The sequence below is a fragment of the Theropithecus gelada genome, chromosome 5, assembly GCF_003255815.1.
Source record: "Theropithecus gelada isolate Dixy chromosome 5, Tgel_1.0, whole genome shotgun sequence".
In the NCBI taxonomy this organism is placed as follows: Eukaryota; Metazoa; Chordata; class Mammalia; order Primates; family Cercopithecidae; genus Theropithecus; species Theropithecus gelada.
Window position 1 is genome coordinate 63,686,136 of NC_037672.1, and position 26,383 is coordinate 63,712,518.

A 26,383-nucleotide genomic window follows, 5' to 3' on the forward strand; every position below is an offset into this window, starting at 1 on the left:
TGCAAACCAATTGTTCCAAGTATTAAATCAGTTAGTTCAGAACTTCCAAAATATTGTTCTGCATACTACTGGCTAACCCTGTAAGAGGCTATAATAAAGGGAAGGGGTCCTCAGTGCTTGGGAAATGATGTTCAGCCATCTTCATCTTAAAGATTCACAGCGCACATATGTATTTTTAAGGTTCTCAGAAATCCTGCAATAAAGAAAGTTGCTTACCTTTACATAACCGAGTCAACCCCAGATTTATCTGGCCAGGAGGTTTTTTTGTTTTTGTTTTTGTTACATGTAACACCTATTAACCATTGTTTAGAATTTGAGTTCTGCAGAATAGGAATACAGTATGAAAATACTCAAAGTAATATTTCTTTACTGATACTTGTCTTCTTTTGCTTACATTCTCACACAGATTTGTGGAAAGAGAAAACCTGCATTTAAAAAAATGCTTCATAAACACTAACAATTTTTTAATCCCCCAGATTTTCACTACCCCCCCAAAAAAAACAACTATTTTAATTTTTCAGGTCTTCCCCTCTGCAATATTACCCTTGATATTATCTTCTTTCTGTATAAGAACTCAAAAACACAGCCGTCACATCAGGCAGTCTACAAAACTCAAAGCATTTTTTAAAGAAACGCATTTGCATGTGGACATTCCCCCTCCCCACCCCAGGTTTTTATCTGTTTTCCTTTTAATTCTTACCCTATTCTATGAACAAGAGAAAGCTTTTAGCTGAGAAAAAGAAATGAAGAAAGCACCTTAGCCTTTGGAGTTTTCTGTTAATGTTGTTGAGATGTGGGCCAAAAAAAAAAAAATCAATCTATGGCAGAAGAAAACCTGGCTTTCCATAGCATATAACCATGTCTCCCGCAATTATGCAAAGCTGCCTCTCACCTCAGTTCATTTATCTTTGTTGAAAACCTTCAGCTGTGGCCTAAATCTCACATACTTTATATTTGCTTTGATAGACTTGGAGGAAGAAACCCCACACATATGCCATCTTCATACGTGAGACACACTGAGGTTACTGGACCTGCTCCCAGGATGGGTTTACTCTTGTCAGTGTGCTAGATTCTGTCATTTTCTTTTTTAAACAGCTAAAGTACAATTACGAGGTCTCCGATGATGATCTCAGGTATGAGTCAAATAGAGAACGCATCCTGAGAGGAAACCCTGCCACTCTGGAGGCGCTCGGACATACACAGAAGAGCGGGCAGAGACGGTCCTCCTCCGGGACTTCCTATGAGCTAGGACTTCCCAAGGACACGGAGAGGACATTCCACTGTCGGCCCCGCACAAGGTAGATTATCCTCAGCTTTGCCTGTCATCACATGGTTTCTCCTAATACCCTCCTGAGTTTAGATAAAAGTCACCTAAACATTCTATGAGGTTAACTATGACCTGACTGAGGGAATACTTTAGTTAAAAACAATTCCAGGACTTTCAGTTCAGGTCAACGCTGAGAAAGGAGACAAGCTCCTAGTAGCTATAGTAAGAAACCTGTCCACTTATACCTTTAACCTCCTCCTAGAGAGACACTCTGGGATGTCCAACTGTCACCCCAAATTCAACTTGGCCACATTCAAGCACACTGTTTTCCTCACTGCCTCTTAGATCTATTCCTACCCTTGGTAAATGGTACTCCCACCCCTCGAATTTCTGCGACCAGAAACGTGGAAACTATCTGCAAAATTCCTTCTCCCTTACCCCCCAGGGCTGAGGGAGCACCAACCTCTGTTGCTTCTATTACGTTAAATCATATGAAATTGCCACTTGGACCATTTTGCAGACAAAACAGCAATCTGAGATGAGTCAACCTAACATACTATTAATACCCAGTGAAATCATGACCCCTTCTCTTTATCCCCTCAGCAGCATTCTCATTAAAGGATTTCTGTCATCTGGATTACTGTGGTTACCTCCTAAAGAACTTTCTGCTTCAGTCTTTTCTTCCAAGCCATATTCCGCAGATCCTTCTCTTCACAGAAATGCAATCGTGACACTTCCCAGAACCTTCAAGGCATCCCCACAGGTGTGCCAAGGCCCTACAGACCAGTCCTGCTCCCTCCTACTTCAACTCCCACCACTCTCACAGGACTCACCTCTTTATGGGTGTCTCAATAGATAATCCTCTTTGGCCCATTTTCTGAACTGTTCTGCCTCCAAAGCTCCAAACTCTTCTAATTCTCACTACCTTTAAAATCACCTCAGTTGTGACATCCTCCGGAAAGCTTTCCTACCCACTCCACACACTCATATACACAGCCTCCAGTGTGGGTCAGGGTCCTGTCCCACAGGCTCATCTCATATCCTGTGCTGTGCACAGAGTACCACAGCAATATTACACTAAACACCCACTCCCTTCTGTTATGGGCTGAATTAGTCCCCCCCAAATTCATGTGTTGAGGCCCTATCCCAGTACCTCAGAATGTCTGAAGTTGGATATAGGGTCTTTAAGGAGGTAATTAAGTTAAAATAAGGATATTAAGGGATGGGTCCTGATCCAGTGTGACCAATATAGTTATAAGAAGAGAAGATTAGAACATGCAGAGAGAACCAGGGGCACATGTGCACAGAGGAGCCAGCAAGAGGGCCGTCATCTGCAAGCTAAGGAGAGTGGCCTCCGAGGAAGCCAAGCCTGCGGGCACCTTGATCATGGACTTCCAGCCTCCAAAACTTGGGGAAAATAAATTTCCATTGTTTCAGCCACTCAGTCTGTGATATTTTGGTATGGCAACCCTAGCAAACTAACACCTTCATTCACTAAAGAGTCCATTTCTCGTATACAAGCACCATATCTGATTTGTCTTTACATCCCTGGAGTCCAGCACAATGCCTGGCATGGAGCAAGGGCTTGACAAATGTTTGATGACTCTACATGAGTGAATGCATTGCAGTGCTACAGAGGAAAGTAGGGGTGTTTAGAAAAGTCATACACTTAGTGAAAAAGTAAACTTTGGTGTCAGCACAGTTCTCTGAAACTTCAATAACTGAAATTACTGATCAAACTTTTCTATAATAAATACTATTACACCAGTCTTTAATCAACAAATGATTTCTAAGCACCAGACAATGGTTACCTCATTTAAAACCATTATTTAATATACCCGATTCCCAGGACAACCAAGATTTTCCTTTTCAGCTTATTTTGTTAGGACCTGCTCTTCTAGGGTTGGGGACTCCAGAGTTGTTTAGCTCAGTCCCATGATTCTCATTCTAAAGGTTCCCTATTAGCCTTAAAAAATTAATGCAAGTCCTAATCACCTAATTTACTATCAAAGAACACTCTGGACATTAGAGAGAACAGAGATCATTAAAAATTAAATTTTTCGAATCTCCTTATATAAACATGTATTTTTTAAATATGCCCTAGCATAAAATTTTTAGGGCCCACATTCTGAGTTAGATTTTAAATAAAAAAGCCATCATGAAGGATATAATTCAGGTCCTACCTTCTAACTGTTCGCCCTGACTCTAATCTCTCCTTGTGTTAGTCCATTTTCCATGCAGCTTGCAGGTTTCTTGCCTTAAGACACCCTTAGTCAAGCTACAGTCCTCTCCAAAACTCTCGTGGCCCTATTGCTCACAAGATCTAATCAAAACTTCTTGGCCTGAAACTTTGAGCTCTCTATACTCTGGTTTGAATTTAATTTTCCCAACCATTTTATCTAATATGCTTTAATACCAACCATGCTTTTCATCCAGGTTAGACGACTCACTAGTCATGAGTGGCCCATGTGCTATACCTGCTGGGCCTGTCTCCTGGTGAAACCGGCTCAGAAAGCCCAGCAGAGCTCCCTCTGTCTCACAGGATCCTGGTTATTCTTCTGGAAGTATTTTGGGTTCCCCCCCGGCCCCCGCATAATGCCTTCCATATCCTGTTACTTCTCCCTACCTTGAACTCCTACAGCCCTTATTACTGGTTGGTGTTACTGTCCCTAAATTGCTCTGTACTATTTGTTAGCTATGCTTGTGTCTTTGGTTCACCTCCTTACATAGCCTGGAAGACCTCTGTATCCCCCTCAAACATCAACTTGGCACCTTGTGCTCAGTGGGTTCTCAGTAAATATCCACCAATATGCTTTAGCCATGTAGGGAGCCATTTAATTCTCAGAGTAGCTGCTCCTCCATGTCCTAAAGTGATAATAAGTAGCTAAACTCAAACATACAAACTGTAATAACAGCCCCTTCCATCCCCAAATTCTCTTTCGGGGATGGGCACTACTATCTCCCATTTTTCCCACTTTCCAAGACAGTCCTGACTACGACGGACATCGCTAGCAACAGACTCACACCCTACAGCTCATAGGGATTCTGATTAGTCTTAATCCTGGACTCTGAATTTCCACTTTTTGTTGCACCTAAAATGCTTGCACAGTCTCTACACTTGGGCTTCTGCTCTGAATCCAGCATTCTGGGCTGCAGTCCTTTGCTTGACAGTTTGATTTTCTTAGGATATAGACCTTAATACCAAAATGTCTAGTCTTTACTGTCATGTGCAAAAATAAATGGCTCACCTAGACCATGGTACCACCAGCCACAGGGAGCACAGCCACTGATTTGCTGTGCCCCACCCCACCCTCAATCCACCAGACCGAACAGCTGAGATTTTGGCGCCATCCCAGACTGAATGTGCCTGCTGGATACTGTGATCTAGACAACTGACCACACCTCCTCCCTGCCCCAAGACAAACCTGACGGCCAGGTCGACCTCTCAGCACGCTTTCTCACCTTTCCCATTTGCCCAGTAGCATCCCAGGATCCACCCAGTTCAGCCCTTCTGAGCTGAGGCAATAGCTGGTAAAGGCAAAGCTTTACAAGTTTGTCCCAGAGTTTGAAAAAGTGGGTCAAGAAATATACAATAACTCATTACCCAGTAAATTCTTCTCCCCAGTCTCTAGGCTCTTTGGTGGTGGAGTCATTGTCTCCTTCATCTTTTTCTGTATTCTGAGCATTTGACCATTAGTAGGCACTCAAAAATACACATTTGTTGTCTGACTAGATAGATGAACATAAATGTCTGGTTCCAACATTATTCAAATTTTAGACTACTTTCCTAATTTTTTTTTTTTTTAAGATCTGAGTTCTAAAATGAGGAAGAATAAAAAAATCCCATCTCCGAAGGCAACTGATCTACTTTAAGGTTAATCTCTCTAAAATTTTGTGTCTAGGGCTGATGGCAAAGGTTCTCCACAGCAAGAAGCAGGACAAAATGCAGACAAGAGAAAGGAAGTCTTGGAGTGACTTATTTTCAAAACACTTTTTGCTATCTTAAGAAGAAGTTCTGAATGCATACAAAGGTGCTATTATCATCCTTTCATTCTTCATTAATATGAGAGTCTGAGATTTTCAGGATTTGCAAGAGTATTATTAGAAGTTCCATTTCAATCCACAAGTATTTACTAAATGCCCAAGGGGAAGCAGTAACATGAGTTTCCAGACATGAGACAAATGTCTCCTATAAAAGAGCTCATAATCTGAGGACAAAGAGCCCCCTTAAGCCTGGTATGAAGAGCCCCGGCAGCTGCCCAGTGATATCTGAGGAGTCCACAGGAGTTTCACTCACCAGCACAGTATCCCACGAGGTTAAGGAACTGCTCTTCCCTGCAGCTGGTCCTGCAGTTACCATTGGTAAGAGAGACGTGAGGGTAACAGGAGATGCAGTCAGACTCCAACGGCCCACGGCACTGCTTGCAGGTTGGGTGACATTCTGGCAGGGGGACGAAAACCAGGATTGGAATTAGCAGCTCAGCATGTATATGTGTGAAGTATTTAATGCACTCCACAAATTGCACTAAGAGCAGACCTCCAACTTTAATCATCTTTAGAAGATTCCTGAGCAAGCCTGGCACAGCCTTGGACCTGACCTAGGGACTGCATTTCTGATGTCAAGGGGACTACAGCCCGTGAACACAATACGGAATCTAGAACTATAAATATGTGAGCCATCGGCCACACATTGTAGAGGGACCAGCATGATCATCCCCATTGTGTAATGAAGGAAGTTCAAATCACAGTTACAGAGCAGAAATAAGAGTGGTAAGACTTCCTGACCCTAACATACCATGACTCAGAGAATGAGTGGAACAGGGAGAAGAAGGGGACATTTTGCTTCTCAGAAATTTCTAGCAGATGAAGGGGGAATCCATGCACAGCAAACTATACTGCAACTTCTGTCTAGAGTCAGTGGCCATCCAGGCCCTCCCTTCAAGCCACCACCACTGGGATGCTTATTTTATCAGCAATACTTAATTAAAATACAAAAAACAGAAAAAAGTCCTCTTTCTGGAGGGTATCGTGAGCTGCCTCTGAAGTTCAATTCCTTAGAGGCAAAGTTATGCCAAAGCAATGTCTTCTCCAGAAAAACCACCAAATTAACAAGAGGTATGACACTGAAACAAACCAAGTGAGTCACGGTAAGGTGTAAGCAATAAGGATAAGGGTGGCAAAGAATCAAAGGCGGCTGCAGCTGCAGCTGCACTGACGCTGCCAAGGGAGCAGCAGGAGCAAGCACATGGAAGCAGATTTAAGAACTTCTCTGTCAAGGGCAAGGAGGTCTAAGCAGGTCTGAGTCCAAAAGGAGGAGATGTGAGGGGCTGGAGCTGGGTAGATCTTGCAGGAACTGATGAATTCCATCCTGGCACGAGGCTGGTGGGAAGCAAAGGCACAGATTTCGAGTAAAGTCAACTGCCTCTCGATTCTGGCAAGAGGCCAAGAGAAGATTAGGAGTTATTTAAGAGAAAAAAAAAAAAAGCAAGCAAGCAAGAAAATGAACTGCTGATTAGAAAGATAGCACTCTCGCCCCTTCTACATTCCTGAGGCTCTCAATGTTGAAAGCGCCTGTCCAAAAGATATAGCATTCTCTGGATGATTTCCAACACCCAGTTTTTCCTCCCTATCAGAATATTTCCAGTGACCTGGGTGCCCTGCTGCTCATGGTACCATCCATCTGCTGGCTTCCAGCAGACAGAGGCATGGACTGAGAAGAGCTAGAGCTACCCAGACTTTCCTCCCCTAAACAATTTTATACACACAAAAACCAGCTGGGCTAGGATGAAAGCACCTAAGGATAGAAACAGCTCTCAAGGGCAATCCTAATGACAAAGAAACCAGGAACATTCCCCCACTGAGCTTGACAGAGTATTTAAAGTAAAGCAACTCACCAGGGGACTGCAGAGATTAAAAAGACACTTAGAAAATGGCAAAAAATTCCAGAACAAATGTAATATTGATCTTCAGTCATCAGCTAAATTTGTGTTCATTCTAAATTGCTTCTTTGAAGTTTAAGGCTAGATGAATGTAACAAATATTAATTTATTTTAAAAACGTCTTAAGTTCATTATATTTACTGACTCCAGAAATACTTGCAATATAATTTCATATCAGTGGGCTTTTTCCTATCAGCTGGCCCCAACAGTCTATTTTTTAGAAATAAAATAATGATAGAATTTTTTTTTCCTGTATATACAAAAAAAAAACAACAACAACAACACACAGCGCTACAATAAAGTCCTTAAATTTTAGTATTCCGTCAATCCCAACAAAATTCTGTACTAATCCCAACTAGTAATTTTCAGAATTTCTGTCACTGAAACATAAAGGTGATCTTAAAAAACACACTGGACTGACATGTTAAAGTAAGAAGCAAATACCTCCATCTCCTTTTGCTCTATTCTGCTGTAGCCCGGGAAAGTGGGGCTGGTAAGTGCACAGTTAACTGTGCCAAATGCTTGATTCCATACAAGTACATTAGCACCAAGGTAGCTTGTCTCCATGATGAAGATCATCAAATCCATCCCTAATTTTGTGCATAAGCCATTCCTCCACTGAGAGGTGTATTCCATTCCTTCACCCACTCAAATATGGGTTATCTTGCTTTGACCAACAGAATATAGCAGAAGTGACAGTGAGGTTAGGTGATAGGCAGCTTGTAGTTTCTGCTTAGGTCTCTTGAAATACTCATTCCAGGAGAAGACAGCTGACACATAAGAAGATGGACTAGCTGAGATTGCCATGCTGTGAGGAAGTACAATTAGCCACGAGAAGAGGCCTCATTGAGTAAGAGATTGTTGACCAACCCAGGTGACAGACATGTCAATGAAGAACCCACCTGCAGGATCTGAAGAAAGAGCTGCCCGGCAATCCTCAGAACTGGGAAATATAACAATTGTTGTCTAATGCCACAAATTTGGGGTGGTTTATTATGCAACAATTGATAACCAGAGCAGTACCTCATTAAGAGGGAGAAAGTAAAAGATCTTCCTAGTGTCCTCAAGTGTCCCAGTTGCTAAATTTCATTTCTTATGTGAAAGGAAATGGAGTCAGATGCAGTGACTAACACCTGTAATCCCAGGACTTTGGGATGCTAAAGAGGGAGGATTGCTTGAGGCCAGGAGTTCAGGACAAGTCTGGGAACAAAGTGAGACCCTGTCTCTACAAAAAGTTAAGAAAAAATTAGTTGGGCATGGTGATGTATGTCTACAGTTCCAGCTACTTGAGAGGCTAAGGTAGGAGGATCACTAGAGCCCAGGAGTTCAAGGCTGCAGTGAGCTATGATCATGCCACTTCACTCCATCCTGGATGACAGAGTGAGAATCCATCTCTTAAAAAAAAAGAAAAAGAAATAGAATAGTATGCAGCCATGAAAACAATAAATATACACATATGTATCTGTACATATAACTTTTTATCACATAGAAAATTGCTTATGACTTTATATTTTGAAAAAAATATAAAACAGTATAGCTCTAATTTATTCTCAATTATGTAACAGCATGCATAAAAAGTAGGTCAAAAAGGAATCTATCACCAGGGTAAAACTTATTGCTTCTAAGATGTGGTATAATCAGTTGTCTTTATCCCCAAACCCCCATTTATTTTTCCTAGTCTGAACTTTCGATCCCTCTACAATGAGTACATATTTTTTTAATAATCAGAAACATAAACTTTAAAACTTTTTTAAAAAGCCACAGGCTGGGTACAGTAGCTCTCATCTGTAATCTCAGCATTTTGGGAGGCCAAGGTGGGAGGATCACTTGAGCCCAGGAGTTCATGTCTAGCCTGGGCAACACTTTTTCCTACAAATAAGAATTAAAAAATTAGCCAAGCATGGTGGCACATACTAATGGTTTCAGCTACTCATAAGGCTGAGTAGGATTGTAGTTTCTGCTTAGGTCTCTTGAAATACTCATTCCAGGAGAAGACAGCTGACACATAAGAAGATGGACTAGCTGAGATTGCCATGCTGTGAGGAAGTACAATTAGCCACGAGAAGAGGCCTCATTGAGTAAGAGATTGTTGACCAACCCAGGTGGTCAACAATGAGGAGGATTGCTTGAGCCCAGGAAGCTGAGGTGAGGTTGCAGTGAGCTGTGATCACACCACCGCACTCCAGCTTGGGCAACAGTAGAACACTATCCCTATCTCTCTCTCTCTCTCTTTTTAAGCCATAGCAACAAAGACTTATGCTGAACTAAGTTCTGGTTCTTTTAGAAAATAAAGGTCATTATTTAGTCCATGACAGGAGTTATTTATTCAGATCATTGTCTTCCAGGCAAGAGAAGACCAAGTTCAGAGTTTATTCAAATATTATAGTCTCTATGGTAAAGCCGATTCTAATGTTTTATTTTCATGCTTCCTTATTGGAAGAACTAAATTTTACTTGTTCCCCTCCCTCTATACTTTGAACCTGCAAGTTCAAGACAAGGATTTACAGCAGAATCTTAGTCCCTGGTATGACAAGGTTCCTAATTACAGTGTCTGGCTACGCTCTGAAGACAAAACAAGGGCATAGGCAATGTGCCCCAGCATGTTACATATTCACTCACCTGTGCAACTACCTTCCTGGTGAAAGTAGCCATCTGGGCACTGGGAGAGGCACTGCCCATCCAAGAGCACATGGGAAGGCCCACAGTCTGTGCAGTTACGTGGGCTTTTCCCTGCACATCTGAAACAGGACTGGTGGCAAGCTGGGGGAAAGATAAAGCAAAGGAGACAATCAGGAAAGCCCCACAAGACACAGATGGTAACCCTCTCCCGTTAACATTCCTGGGTCAGAGTATGTTCTGTACATTCACTTGGTTTTCCCAGGGACAGGCCGCATATCTCACACACTTCTCTCTAAAGGCAGTCTCCTGCAAAGCAAGCATTTGTGGAACCCAGATTAAGTAAAGCACAAGTGCCTCAAAACAGAAATAACCATTTGCAGAATCATACATTTCTTTCTTCCTAAGTTCCCATTCTCAGACAATGTGAAATAAAAAACAGGAAGCCGAAAAACAGTTCTCCCTCCCTTGGGACAGCTCTCTATCACTAGATATTCTGCTGCTTATCGGGTTGCTCAAATCAAAGAGAAAAGCTGGTGAGAGCTTCACTTATTGATTTCACATAGGTTTATAAAGTGCCTACTCTGAGATGGAGACTGGTTATACACAGATGAGAATTGCCCAACATGTTGAGCTGCTCAAACTAGTTGCTACAACAGACACCCAAGCAAGCTACTGAAATAGAATGAATGAAAGACAGAGTGTAGCACAGAGAATAAGAGCATCACATCATAGCTCTATGTGAATTCGACTAACTCATTTCTCAAGGCTCCTGCTTCCTCATTTATAAAACAAGGATCCAAACAGAACTTATTGCATGGGATGTTGTGGACACTAATTGGGCTGATGAATATGAATTCTTAGGATAGTGCTGGACACACAGTAAGGGCTTAATAAATCTTGGCTATAAGCATTAACCTTAAGTGCTACGTTAGAACTACCCACAGGTGAAAAGAGAGTAAAGGCAAACAGAAAGAAAACATTTCTGCTTGCTTTCACTGGACCTTTAATGATAAAAGGGATAGTTGCATGACTTCTCAAGAGTAGCCATTGTCTTAATCATGCCTTTTTATTATCTATATTTTTGATTCTTTGACATCTGAAACCAAGCAGATTTTGGAGAGACTGACCCTCCCGGGGCTATATTCCTGGAGATAATAAATGATTTCCTTGGGAGCATGCCTTTCCTATGCAAACTAACTAATCCAAAACTCACACTCCCACCACCTCCCTTATCATACTCTTACACTGCAGGCTACTATTCTCCTGCCTTGGGGTCAGGTACTAGACAACTAGAGACAGTCTCTATACCTCACAGACCACTGTAATTATCCCAACTAGCCAATCCTAAGCCTGCTTACCCTACCTCACCCATCCCTTTCTACTGGCGCTAAAGTCTCTTGCCCATGTTTCCCCCATCACCTCTGCCTCCTGACTGACCCTGGTGCTCCCCCTTGTGGCCCTTTATGCCATGGGGTGCCCCTTCCTCTTTGGAGCTGTGAGTAACAAACTTTTCAATGGCAACAGTCTCCTGATCTTCTGGCCTCACCACACCGGAATAATAAAAACTACGTGTTAAAACAACCAGCCATTTATCTCCAATCATTCATTTGTCACTGAGCCTCAAGTAACTTCAAGTACTGGGGATACAATGATGAGTAAGACAAAGACCTGGTTCTTCATGCAGATAACCCCATGCATTTCAGGCCATCTTCTGCCCAATGGACAAGATCCACCAGACTACAGAGACACCCTCTGAGTACATTCACTGTGCCTCAGCTTGGAAGGACCAGAAGTGATTTTACACCACTGAGATCTCCATTGCCACCAACCCCTAATAAAATGTAACATAGAATCTTTAATATATATATGGAGCTAATGTTCAGCTAGGACATCCTGGTTCATCAGTACTGGTGGTTAAAGTATTGAACTACTTCCATGCAGGTTGGTATATGGCTGTTGCCCTAAGCCTTCCAGTGCTCTGCTGCAGCCTTGACCCCACCCCTAGCACCCTGCCCCACTCATAGCCTGGCACCTACAGGCTAATACCCATACCAGGAGACTCCCAGGACTCTGCTCCTGAACTCAGGTCAATGCCATTCTCACTGGGCAGTGCCCATGCCTTACTGGTTAATAAATATTTTGATCACCGTCCCTGGATATACTACAGAGTTTTATTCAAGAGTATTTTTTACTATATGATAAACAGAATCTAGAGATCCATATTTTTAATTAATGTTCTTTTTCTCAAATTCAATTTTATTTTTTAAGATTATGAAACAACCCTATTAGCATAAGTCACAGCTAGGAATTTTTTCCCAAGTATTTTCAGACTCCTCTTAAAATAATGAATAAACTGATGTTTAAGAAAATATTATTATAGAAGAAGGATATACATTAGTGCCTTATTTAAGACATGTTTAACACAAAGTGAAACAGTATGTAAAGGAAAGTGAGGTGGCAATACTTTAAAACACAGCTAAATAATATTGTTAACACAAAGCTTTGCAGGATAATATGGGGGAAGCATCTTGAAGCAACACATTTTTGCACACCTAAATATATGTCTGATGATATCATTAGGTTTATATCAGACTTTACAAGATTGCTAAAATCCCTAGCTCTTCCTGTTATACGTCTTTAATCAATAGGAAATCAAAGTGTATCACTGTGGAATTGAAAATTGGAGAAAGATTAATTAATGCATTATGAGTACAAACATTTCATTTCACTTGGTCACAAAATGAATGAAATAGTCTTACTCAATGTGCATAAAGGTTATTTTTCGATTATATACAATGGGAAGGTAAAGAGGACAAACAAGTTGAAAGGCTGGTAGGCCAAGAAGTCCAGAAGAAAGTCCCTGTGCATCCACTAGATTTTAGAAATAAGCTCCAATGAACGTTGCCACGACAGTCTTCAGAAGACTTCATTGGAAATGTTTAAGAACTAACTAGATAGTGAACTAGTTAGTTGCTGTGGGTACAGAGGGAAAGGAATATGCTGGAATATACTGGATGATGATCCTCTTAAAGTATTTTTTTTCTCTATAATGCTCTGTTTCTGCAAGTACAGACATTAACATCTGCATCCTTTAAAAAAAAAAGTCATGAAACTTCAATTCCGTGCTGGTTTTGGAAATATCGACACTATTTCAGTGACTTATATGAGGCTTAATCATTCTATGGAAGCTGATTTCATAGCAGGAGTTCTGTCTGAAGTCTAACATCCTTCAAGGAAGACTGAACCCATTACAGAGCATATATGGGAGATATCTGAAAGAAGTTCTATGAATAATTCCTCCATGCAATACTACATTTTTAGAGACTGGCTTTCCAGTTAATGGCTAAGTACGTATATTTCTGAAAAAGCATAAGTGAGCTGCTTACGCACTAAAAAGTGTCCTTAGGTGACTATAAAGTCCAGTCAACCTGACCTCAGCAAACACTGTACCTAAAATAATTAAACATATCATTTTTTATTCATTCTATTTTCCATGTATATTTCAAACAACCGATACTACTGTTTTTCTTTTTTAATGATACAAAAAAAGTGATAACGTGTCCCTACTTTCATATCATACAAACTTTCCTGGCTTTTCATGTCAAAGACAAATTTTGAGGGGTGCTTCTCTCAAAATATGATGTAGATATCAAAATCCTCTAGACTCACAATAGGAGTACTGTGATAAGGGCTAAAAACTGAAATAAGTAAACTTAATCAAAATTGAACTCCCCCTTACCCTCACCCTCCGTTTCCTTCTTCTCATTACTTTTTGTTTGTCGTTTTTTCTTGGTGAAAGAGTTTTGCTCTGTCACCCAGGCTGGAGTTCAGCAGCATGATCATAGTTTTCTGAAGCCTCAAACTTCAGACCTCCAGCAATCCTCCTACCTCAGCTTCCCAAACCACTAGGATTGTAGGTGTCAGCCACTGTGCTCAGTCTTTTTTTGTTTTCTTTTTTAAATGAACACGATTTAACATCCCCAATCTCTTATTCTGACTAGATTAGAAACTCTTTAAGAGTAAAAATCATGTCTTTTTCATCTCTATGATCCCTGCAGTGCCTATCACAGTCCCTTGTCCCTGTCATGTCATAAATTCTCAATAAATGTATTTCTGATGACTAAATGGGTGGCCAGGTAGGTGTGTGTGCTGGGGTGGATAGATGGATGGAAGCATTGGCATCATACTTATCTAGTTCTGCTGTATTTGAAAATTTCTTTCAGCCTCTTTCTCTAACCACCTCATAAATATTGAAGTTTCTCCCAATTCCACCCTTCACCCTTCCTTTTCTTACTCTTGGGCAAACTTTTCCATAGATTTAATGATGACCTCCATGCTAGTAAGTCCTAAATTTATGTGTACAACTTTGACCTTTATCCTGAACTCTGATCACATAAATCTACTACCTAGGAGATATCTTTTCTTGGTGTTTCAAAAGTATCTTATATTCCTCACTTCCAAAATACTACTCTGCATCTACTTCTAAGCTCATCCCATATCCACTTAATGTAAATTGTGGACATCGGTCCAAAACTTTACTCACTATCCATCCCCAACCCCACATCCTACTCCCCTACCTGCTATTTCTTTTGTATTCCCTATCTCACTTGGTAGCTCCACCATTCACCAAGTTACTCATGCTGAAACCTTGCAGTTATCCTACACTTTTACTTTTCTATCGCCACAACCCATTCAAGCTCTGTTGATTTTACTTCCTAAATCTCTATCAAATCTATCCCACCTTCCCTCCACCCCTTAATATGGACCTTCAACATCATTCATGACCTGGGTTAGTGCAGCAGCTTCCTAACCGGCCCTACACTGCTTCTGCCTATTTACTCGCCACACATCCACTGGATAGATCTTTATAAAATGTGAATTGACCAAATTATTTCCCTACTTAAAATATTTTAATAGTTTACCCATACCAACAATGTGAACTCTAAACTCCTTAGCACAGCACATAAAGCACTTCATGTAACGTCCCACACACACCCTGCATCTCAGCGTCATTCTGCACAATTCTCCTCTCTGGACTCTATACTACAAGAACACCAAACACATTGTACTTCTCCAAATACGCCTTTGCACTTACTGTTTTCTTGGCCTAGAATGCCCTTTCTTACCTTCTTTACCTGGTGAACTCCCATTAATCCCTCAAAGGCTTAATCATGGAAAGTTTTCCCTCTACAAATCTTTCCTCACTACCTTCTCTCCTAGACAGAGCCCATCTACTTTGTGCTATTTCAGTCCCTTGTGGCTGCTGCTATTACGGCATGTGTCATGCTGTTTTAATTACTCGCTTAGATGTCAGTCTCTCCTACTTGATCATGCTTTCCTTCAGGCATGGTCTGTAGCTTTTTCATCTTTCTCTCCCCAAAGCCTGGCACACCCATGCTATAAAAGCAAGAAGGGGAAAGTGAAGAGGCTGAACGTTACCAGAAGGCACCTATTTGTATAGCGCATGTCAGCACTCTAGGGACTACGTTAAAAGGCATTGCTTAATATAGATTCCATATGCTTAATCCAATTAATGGAAGAGAATTCCAACTTCATAAACGGTAACATACTCTTAAGCTGTGCAGGCAGACTCCTGCCCACGTATTTCTTTAATTAAAACTCTTTGCCTTGAGGCCTTTGGTGAGTCGTAGCAACAACTAAATGATCAAAATACACAGAGCATGCTTTATTTCTTCCCATTCACCTAAACCAAGTTAATTAGTTGACCAAAGAAACTGGTGAATTATTTTTTTAAAAACCTGATACTAAACCTTTAGCAATTTTGTGCCATTTTGCTCTGTGCAGTAAGACCCAGCCCTAGGAGGCTAGAAACATTTAGTTGCTGAAATTCCCCTGATAAATCCCTGACCAAAGCTCCATCACCAATCTAAGTACAATGAAAAGGCAGGGATTGTTGGGATGTTTATTACCTCTGCATTCTTTTTTAAAACACCATGTTTCTTCTGAGATAACAAATTAGACAATGTGTAAGTAAAACCCGTTATTGTTGTACAGAGTTCATTTTTAAAGTAAAAGCTTGTAATTTCTTCAAAATTATATCATCTTTAATCCTCATGCTGAACTGTGTGGAAATTGAAAGACTCCATTATTAATTTGCCACGGAATTGGGGCAATTACATGGCTAATCTAATCAACCTGACCATGTTCATATTCAGTCCCAGTCACCACTGCCAAATTGTGTAATGGCGACTTAGCTCATTATTAATTGGATGGCCTGGCCTGAAATTAAATTGTAAAGCTCTAGTGTGACATGCAAAAAAAAAAAAAAAGGAATCTGAGCTTAATAAAAAGAAAGTAAGTAAATACGTTCTGGGCAACTATGTCCTGTATTAGAACCCAGGATCCCTCATTGCTAAATCATTCTTTATTTGGTTCCTCCTAAGCATCACTTTTTTCATCTATAAAGCAGGAGTAGATATATGCAAACTTTCAAGATTTTCAACAAAATTATTGGTTGTGAGGACTTTCTAAACTATAAGGGGATATATATCCACATGTATGTGTGTTCATGTGTGTGTGTTATATAAACAACTGTCCGAATTTATGCCATAAGATTAAAAGTAGTAATCAAAATGAAAGGGTTATAGGTAGTGTTGACAGATAAACACAAGACACTCAATTAAATATGAATTTCAGATAAATGATAAATCATATTTTAGAATATCTTATGCAATATTAGAGATATGCTTAACTATAAAAATTATTCATTTTTTAAAACTTGCTAAAGCCTGCATTTTTATTTGCTAAACCAAATATAGTAATAGGTATTCTTTTTTCTCTTTTTTCCCCCTTATCTATATTTTTTAAAGTTTCTATAATATGTATAATACATGGAATGAGAAAAATCAAAAATGGGGATGTCTTACTAACTGTTGAAGAGAGAAAGAGGCATACCAGTGCTGAAGTGATAAGCTGCTGCTTCTTTGATTAGAAGCTTTGCTTCTCCAAACTGTGGTCCAGGGATCAGCAGCAACAGCCTCACCGAGGTGCATGTTATAAATGCAGCAACTCAGATCTCACTCCCACCCTACTGAATCTCAATCTACATTTTAACAAGATTCCCAGGAGAGTCCTACGAGAAATTCTGTTCTAGAGAGACCTCAAATAAAAGCTAAGTCTTCAAAATAATTAAACCTTTTAAAAGAAAAAAGAAATCCTTCAAACAAAGTGGAAGGAGAATCAGAGGCTGAGCTGAGCAATTTAAACAGATCCAAGGAACATCAGTAGCAGAGGCCTCCAAGAGACATAGAGCTCTAAATCCTTTGCTCTGTCTGTCCATCCCTGGGCTGCCATGTACTGCCACACCGGTTGTCACTAGTGACTCCAGGAGGAGCCAGGCACAAAGGTAGCTATGAGAATAGCACCCCTGGGGTTGTGCAGCAGAGCAACACCTCCCCCTGCCCTCATCTAGATTCACACTCACAGAGGCATGGGAATCAGTGAAGGAAGACTGATAAAAAAGTAAAAAATGTTTTTCTGATGTTGTTTTGGATGACGCAGGTTTTTATTAATTTGTTGTAATTTGTTTAGTTGTTTGTTGTTTTTTTTTTTTTTGCAAGGGGCTGATGTGTATTTCTTGGGTTTGGGTTTGCTTTTTAATGAAGTCACTTGAATCTGTCAGTGCTAGCGAACATTCAGCTAAACTCATGAGATCGACTTGATGAAATTACTACAATTACTACAATTCTTCTTTTAGCTAATACTCAGTAGTAATAGTTAATAAATGTGCACAATTTGGATTGATTATTGAAAATGTCTCCAATCTTTTACAATTAGCAACAAACTCTCTTTTGTGCCAGCAATTCTAGCCATACATTGGAAACATAGAGGCCTTGTGAAAAAGAAACATGAAGTCAAAGTTCTGCCTTCTGAAGCACCCAGCTCATTTTTTTTGATGAGCCAAAGCACAGGACAAATACATACAAGTGGCCATCCCCATATTCCCAGAGCTCTTCTGCTTTCTAGTCACATCAGCCCATTCCTCTCCCCTCCATTACCTTGCTGGGGGCTTCTGGGCACAGACGAGCATCCATGGGTTTTGTTGCTGCTACTGTTATTCATTCATTCATTATTTATTTATTATCTGTTTCTCTCACTAAAATACAAGTTCCATGAGAAAAGGAATTTTCATGTGACCCATTTGACAGTATATTCGCAGTGCCTAGAAATGCCTGGCACCCAGGAGACACTCAACGAACATTTGCAGGAGGAATGAATAAAGACAGACTGTCCTCCAGCTTCCAATAAGTAGTGTTCTTTTTGATCACTGTTAATTTTAAATATTTTTTGTCCTCTCATTGCAGACTCAGATTTTAGTCAAGTATCTGTAGTATTGTTTCTTCATCCTGCACTAGGGTTTGTTGTGTGGCTCAAAGTAAAAACTTTTATGGTAACTTCTGACACCACTTCAGTGTCTAAGTAAATTGCTTCTTCCTATAACGAATCTATCTCTCCCTTTAATTAGCTGCAGTAATATTCTAATCACTCTGTGCTGTAGTTTCAAAGGAAGAAGGAGAGTTTCAGAAAACAGTTGTTTTTCTCTTCCTTACAGAAGCACTTGAAACTAAAGGTGCTGTAAAAGAAACCCTCAGTAGTGCGTATGTGTGCACACACTCATACGTACACATGTACACACACGCCCATCGAACCTTTTTAATATTCTGTAGAGAGGTAAGGATATTTCTGGGACGATGTGGGAAGAAGAGCCCAATGCAATCTCATAGAACTCCCAGGCCTGATTCATAGACAACACTTCAGCAGAATTGAAAATGGAACAGATTATGGGAAGGCAGAAAGGTTTCCAGAGATACCGGATGAGTGACAGGAAATACATCAATCAGCACACGTAGCACTCAGGTAAGGATGGAAACAATTGGTAGTTGTGCTCAGTTTCCCAATGGAATCTTAGGCAACTCAATTAACCTCTTTCTGCCACATTCTCATCACTTGTAAATTGAGTACAACAACCTACCTAGTGGAGATTGCACAGGGATTTGCTAATAAACGTGAGTAGACAGCTATATGTAGGATACCTAATAATATTATGTTAATGAGCATAAAGTCACAGGGCTACAAGGGACTCAAGAGGTCAATTCAGTCCTTTCACATGGGACCACAATTAAACCATTCCAGCAGAATTAGATTCTAACCTTTTTTTTTTTTTCAGACCAACTTTTGTTCTTGTTGCCCAGGCTGGAACGCAATGGCATGATCTCGGCTCACTGCAATCTCTGCCCCCTGGGTTCAAGCAGTTCTCCTGCCTCAGCCTCCCGAGTAGCTGGGATTATAGGCACATGCCACCACGCCCAGCTAATTTTTTTTATTTTTAGTAGAGATGGGGTTTCACCATGTTGGCCACGCTGGTCTTGAACTCCAGAGTTCAAGGTGATCCACCTGCCTTGGCCTCCCAAAATGCTGGGATTACAGGTGTGAGCCACCGCGCCCAGTCAGATTCTAATCTTTTTAAAGGTGCCTGTATAAAGGGCTTCCCAGAAAACTTCCCTTTGTCAAGGATGTTTTCTTAAATGTAAGATGCTCTAATCCTGAAGCATTAGTATGCTGTGCTTCTCTCCCTGTATGGAAAGGAGACTAGGAGCTGTACCACCTTGAACAGTTGGTCATATGAACTCTTTAGCCACTGGAATACAGTAGCGTGACGGTTTATAGCACGGATACTGGATACCAGATTTCGGTTCCCACTGGATTCTACTCTGTCCTGGCTACATGACTTTGAGCACATCACAACCTCAACTTCCTCAAGCCTCAGTTTCCGCTCCTACACAATAGTTGTCCTACTGATCCCATAAGGTTGGCATTGAGACTAAGTAAGCAACACCAGTAAGGTACTTCTCACAGTGCCTGACCCATGGTGGGTATTGAATAAATGGTCATATTATTTTCTGGGCTAAAAAACCCTGGTCAGTCTAATTTTTAATTATTTACAATTCTAACTATTTCTGAATTCACTCCAAATTCCCCATTTTTGAATGTTTAATGTGGTGCTCAAAATTGTAAGAAGGACCTAACTGCACTGAGTGGTCTAGGAAGATGTCACTTTGATTTTTCACGGGAGCATTGTACCAAAGGGAAAACCAGAATCATTAGGCTACAGTGAGGAATTTCCTGTGGGCTTTTCTAGCTTCTCTGCTTTCAACCTGTGTGCCACAAAAGCCAGGGGTCTCACTTAGCATCTCTCTGAATTCTTGGAAACGCTGGTGTTCCTGGAGGTCTAATTCCCCTGTGGTTTCCACTAAAAACCTCGGGGTGCACAGTTCAAGGTTGTGTAAAGCTATGCAGACTAGTTTCACACATTCCATCAAATCACAGATCACTTCTGCAACAATGTGGGAGATTGGGAGGGAGAGAGAAGTTATGCTTTCTGTTTCTGTTTTATCCTTGTACTTTCCTCATATCAAGCAGGGCTAGGCACTATAATTATCTTCTTTAGGGGATATGGGTTTTGCCAGAAAGCAGAAGTGGCTGGAGGAAGCTTGTCTGGCAAACCTAAACCCACTGAAGATAATGGAGAAGCAATTAAACAGAGGAGAAAAATGCTTTTTTCCGCCCCTTGCTCCCCAGCACCTCCCCTCCCACCGGAGTCTGTGGGGTCCCTAAGGAAAAAGCCACATCACCCTCCACTTTGGCACCTGGAAGTAACCAGACCACAGGAGAAGGCTGTGTGGCGTGTGCCTTGGGATGGCACTGGGACTCGGCAGCAACAAAGATGCCCATATTCCACAAGTGGTTATAAAAACAGCCACAGGAGTTTAAATGGCCACAGAGAGGTTGGGCAATGCATACATGGTAGAAACCAGGATGTCTGGAGAGTAGCGACCTTCCCCTCAATTTCTGGGCACCATGAAAATCCCCTGGAGTCTGGAGCCTCCCAGGGAGCAGGGGATTCCCCATGATGTTCCAGGACACCTGAGTATTTGGAGGGAGGTTCGCACCTACGGAGCAGGAGGGCTTCACAATTTACCAGCAACTTCGACACTCCTCACCGTCTTTGAGCCTAGCAAAAAGGCTACAAGTCAGCCTATTCTAACGCTGTGAATACAAACACTCAGAGAGGTTAAATGTCTGGTCCCGGGTCTCTGCATTTTAATTCTGCATCCTTGCAACTGTGCCATATGACACCTTTTGTCTGAAAATTTTTAACCTAGTCTTGAAACCCACATTTCCCTGTGAGGGTATATTGAAATGGAGGCCACTTCAGTGAGCAGACTTGTAGGATACAAAACTGAATTTGCAGCATGCTTATTATTGTTACATTACAAAGATAAACACGCAAAGCTATGAATATGAAAAAAGACTCAGATGTCATAACAAAATGGAAAAGGCAATTGGGTTTAGGTAGTGTGTAGATTATAAAATTTTTAATGAACATATGTTTACAATGAAAAATATAAATTAATGATTTTTTTTTAGGTAGCTTTAGAGTCAAACTATTCACCCAACAGCAAGGCAGCTACTTGTGGGAATAGAAAGGAAACTATACCCTTCCCTTTCATCTCCTCATAGATGGCCTGGCTAGCCATCTATGTCATCATAGATGTTATTCAGGATGTCATCAATTCTCTATAGATGCTATGTCAAGGCAAACAGCAGAAATCACTTCTAAATTTTGACAGAAGTCCAGATTTTGCCCTGAAGGGACCAATTCATATTCAGAGTAGCAAATTAGAAGAAATAATAAATGAAGTTCTACGATGAGCTCTGAGTCTTTTGTAACTACACATAGTGGTCCCTGAAAGAATTTCTGTCTGAGACTTCCGCGAATGGAACTTTGGAAAAGGTAGAGTCGAAGGGATTAGCTCTTTAAGATCATCTATGGTTCACAAAGGGAGGGAGGCTATTGGTGGGGGCTACTCTTTTGCACGTTGGTCTCCTGCTTTATTCACAAGCATCTTGGAACCATTCTAACATGAAACATAGATCTTCTTCTTGGCTTTGGTCCCACCTTAGAGGATCTCTCAAGAGGTAAGCCCAGAGGCTACCTAACACTTTCTCAAATCATGCTTACCTTCACATATGCCAGTGCTCTCCAAGTAAAAATGGGCTCTACACTGGGCTAGACACTCGCCAGAGGGGATGCCCGCCCCAGACAGCTGCTCCACTTGCAGTCCTTCCTCTGGCTTCTTACACCCAGTACAGTGAGAGGGTGCAGGACCCATACAAGCCAGGCAGGAGAAGTGACAGGCTGCAAATGGAAATAAAAGGCAGAAAGTAATACAAGGATCAAACGTATGTTGCAAATCTTTCATTAAATCAAACCCACTTAGAAAAGTTCACCAAACATAGCGTTTCAGCGTATTATTTTTCTAATGTTCTTTTTTTTTTTTTTTTTTTTTGAGACGGAGTCTCGCTCTGTCGCCCAGGCTGGAGTGCAGTGGCCAGATCTCAGCTCACTACAAGCTCCGCCTCCCGGGTTCACGCCATTCTCCTGCCTCAGCCTCCCGAGTAGCTGGAACTACAGGCGCCCGCCACCTCGCCCGGCTAGTTTTTTGTACTTTTTAGTAGAGACGGGGTTTCACCGGGTTAGCCAGGATGGTCTCGATCTCCTGACCTTGTGATTCGCCCGTCTCGGCCTCCCAAAGTGCTGGGATTACAGGCTTGAGCCACCGCGCCCGGCCTCTAATGTTCTATATAAAGCACAGAGTGATAATAATGTTTGTGAAAGGAACAGTGAGGGGTGGTGTTAACCAGTCACATCTCCCAGGTCCCATAAGGGCTGTCGGGCTAGACAACAAACAAACAAAACCAGAAAACTGGACAATATTGGCTTGGTTCTCCAGAGAAACACACTCACTAAATGACGATTTAACATTACACCTTTGGTTTTTATTGTAGCTTTTTAGAACCATTCATATGGAAGCCATTACTGTATCTTTTGCAAAAATAGTGGTTGTGTTATTACCTATGAGTCATCCATCATCCACTACATAGGGGTCCAGGCAACAAATTCCTCTTAGAATTTATCTGGGTTAAGGCTGCTCTTCTAGACAAGAAAGAGGCCCCTTTGAGCAGCAATGATCCATCACCGTGTTTTGCTTACCCTGGCTACTGGTGAAAAGCAAAGCCAAATAAGGTAGTCAAACTATCTGGTGCCCATATTTGAATACAATTAACTCTCCTGTTCTTTAAAAGATTCTCTCAATTTTCTCTTCCAAAACAGTTGTTGCAGCTTTCCTACTTCAAATACGTTCTTCTTGTAACTATTCTCAAACTCTGTTCTAAGGATCCCGATGTACAAATAAATATACAGTGATTTCACTTAATTCTGATGTACAAATAAATATACATTGATTTCACTTAAAGTGTTTGTTCCCAATATTCTAGTTTCAAAATGCTTAAATGATATCGCCCTCCCAAGGAGCCCAAAGCCTTTATGGCAAACAGCTATTTAAGATTTTGCCGCCGGGCGTGGTGGCTCAAGCCTGTAATCCCAGCACTTTGGGAGGCCGAGACGGGCGGATCACGAGGTCAGGAGATGGAGACCATCCTGGCTAACACGGTGAAACTCCATCTCTACCAAAAAATACAAAAAACTAGCCAGGCGAGGTGGCGGGCGCCTGCAGTCCCAGCTACTCGGGAGGCTGAGGCAGGAGAATGGCGTAAACCCAGGAGGCGGAGCTTGCAGTGAGCTGAGATCCGGCTACTGCACTCCAGCCTGGGCGACAGAGCAAGACTCCGTCTCAAAAAAAAAAAAAAAAAAAAAAAGATTTTGCCATTTCACTCAGCCCAGAGGCATCGCTAGTGACTCTCAGTTTGCTCAGTAATATCAATACCAAAAAGAAATTCTTCAGGGAAAAACAAAATGAAGTCTAAGAAAAACATTAGCAAAGGTAGGAGAGTAGAGAAAGGAGGCAAGGGTTCTATTTTGTTTTAATATACAGGAAAGAAAATAATATTCCCCCTAAAAACAGCCAGAAAATAAAAATCATAACCCTTTGAGTGTCTTCACAAATTTTCAAATGAATTTTTTTCAGATCAACCCTTCGCAAAACTATTGTAATGAAAAATGTTTATAATGTATGGATAGCCATAAAAGATATACTAGAAGAAAAGTTACACTGGAAAGTTATATTATTGAAAGAAGTAAATCTATGTTCTTGTGGGATAGCCTCTCAAGAATGATGGTGACACCAACAATACCTTTGCAGACCCCGTAGTCAGAGTAGAAGCCCTCTCCACAGTGGGGCAGACAGTGGCCTTGACGCAGAGCCTTGGGGGGGCTGCAGGCTGTACAGTGAGAGGCTGTGGGCCCAGAGCAGCTGGCACACGAGTTATGACAAACTGAGGAAGAAAGTGAGAGGGAGAACACCATGGGACGGGGTGAATAAAGCGCCCACTTCCTGACTGGGCTTCGCAAGCCTGGGACTCTTAGTCCCTCTGGATGTCACACCAAACCAAGGGGAAAATGTGTTGGGAGGTGGTTACACTGTCAGAACTGCCCACATGGCCCTTTACCCACCATTTAGCCATGCTCTACATATTGCTTATTAGCTACCCTTTATTTAGTGTTTGTATTAAGCACTTTCTACACATTGTCACTTTTAATTTTCCTAACAACATTATGAGGTAGTTATTACTAACTACATTTTATAGATGAGGAGACTGAAGTTAAAAAATTTACCTACGATTACAGGCTTTATTCATAGCAGGGCTGAGATTTAGCCCTAGGTCCGTCTGGACCTAAACCTCACACTGCCTAAATGGGTTAGAGCGGAAAGGCTGTGGGTTGGAGTGTTGGAAGCACTGGCATTTTGACCAGTGTCTCCACCAATTCATCAATGCCCTCAGTCAAGCCTGGGTCTCTCCTGGCCTAGTTTTCTTGGTATGAGCACAGTGAAAGGTTGGACAAAATGATCATTTAAGATACTACCAGCTTTAACATTCTAGGATTTTAAGTAACAATTACAGTAACAACTCTGACTACAACATATGACAATGTTAGGAATACATGTCCCCTGCTTTGGCCCTGGTGTTAACAGGGACATCTCTGACTCTAAGGGACAGCTGCTGGTGGCATGGCCTGGCTGAGCCTCTAGCAGGGCTGGGGTCAGGAGTGAGATATGGGAAGAAGGCTCTGCAGGACCATGGTCAGGAGCTGGGGGTGGTGGGTAGAGATGGGATGAGAACGTGGGGTAGGACACAGAGGAAAGGTGGCGAACACTGGGTGAGTAAAGGTGTTGGCAGGCAAAGGGGAGGCTGCTAAGGAGAGATGTTGAGACGGGTCTAAACACCCTACACTATAAGACGGTAGGTAGATATGAGGAAGTGGGCATATGTTTCAGAGAGGAGAGCAGATCAAGATGTTCCAGGCAACAAGAAGTTCTCAGAGTTATCTGTGAGGAAAGACACAAGTCAGGTATATATATAAGGTTGAAATTTATAAAGTCTCAAATGGGTATGTTTCATAGTTTAGGCTATATAAGTCTGAAAGAAACAATGTATAGCAGCACACAAAAACAAGTTTTCAATAGACACAGACTTTAGCTTTACTAGCTATCAAATTTGGTTTAACTTTTTAATTTTATTTTTGTGGTATGTTGTAGTTGTCAATACATGACCTACATCATACATGTCATATAAGAAATGATTCTGTTACATCTGCAACCTAAGTTAGTGATGGTTTACAAGTAAACAAGGACTGTATGTTAAAGATGTCTTGGGCTTTTCAAAAGGACCAAATGAACTCTAATGATGACTAACATACATAAGTCCTTCATGAAAGCACTCTAGTCCCCCAGCATCCACCCATATCTCCCACTCTCATACCAAATACACATAATGAAAAAGCTATCCCTTTTAAAGTAATGCTTTCCCATCATACACTCAAGTTCCCAAATGAGCAGCATATAGCACCAAGTATAGTCAAACATGTACTCAATACTTTTTGAAGATGATGGTGGTGACCCATCTCTTACCTTTGCACCTGCCAATGGCATCAGCATAGTACCCGCCAGGGCATTCAGACATGCATTTCCCATCATGCAGCACTGTCTTTTCAGTACAGGTAAGACACCTGGGGCTACTGGGCCCACAAGTCTCACAGGATTGGTCACAAGCTAAGGGGAGGCAAAAAAACCCATCAGAGAAAGGCAATAGTGAGCAAAAGAAGCAGTGAAGTCTATTCTTTACAATATCCACAATGGGTATCAATATCATCATCTCATTTTCTGGCTACTCAGCAGAATTCTGTTTCCTTGATTCCAACATTTCATTGGACTCTGTGCTTTTTGTTTTCACAGTTGAAAGAGAATTGAAGAATTATTCATTGAACTAAGCATAGAAAGACTCTCAGGCACACCCACCAGTGTAACCAACTTAATACGAGGTTCGAAGTTAAAATGGCCTTAGAGGTGAGGTTGCCAGGTTTATCAAATAAAAATACCAGATGCTCCATAAAATTTTAATTTCAGATAAATAATAAATTTTTTTAGCATAAATATGTACCAAATATTTTATCCTTTATTCTACGCTACTTGGAGAGAGAATTTAGAAAGTCAAGATTCTACTAAGCAAGGTCACGCTA

The 26,383-nt window shown here is 41.3% G+C and overlaps 1 protein-coding gene across 1 annotated transcript in view; it reads right to left on the reverse strand.

Moving 5' to 3' along the window:
* Positions 1–26,383, reverse strand: part of FRAS1 (Fraser extracellular matrix complex subunit 1) — a 464,327-nt gene that overhangs the window by 216,022 nt on the left and 221,922 nt on the right. Inside the window, exons 16-20 of the mRNA XM_025384816.1 lie at positions 25,776–25,916; positions 24,001–24,141; positions 21,869–22,045; positions 9,826–9,966; positions 5,565–5,708 (exon numbers count right to left, since the gene is read on the reverse strand). Coding sequence (XP_025240601.1) covers positions 5,565–5,708; positions 9,826–9,966; positions 21,869–22,045; positions 24,001–24,141; positions 25,776–25,916 — 744 coding nt within the window. The remainder of the gene's footprint in view (positions 1–5,564; positions 5,709–9,825; positions 9,967–21,868; positions 22,046–24,000; positions 24,142–25,775; positions 25,917–26,383) is intronic.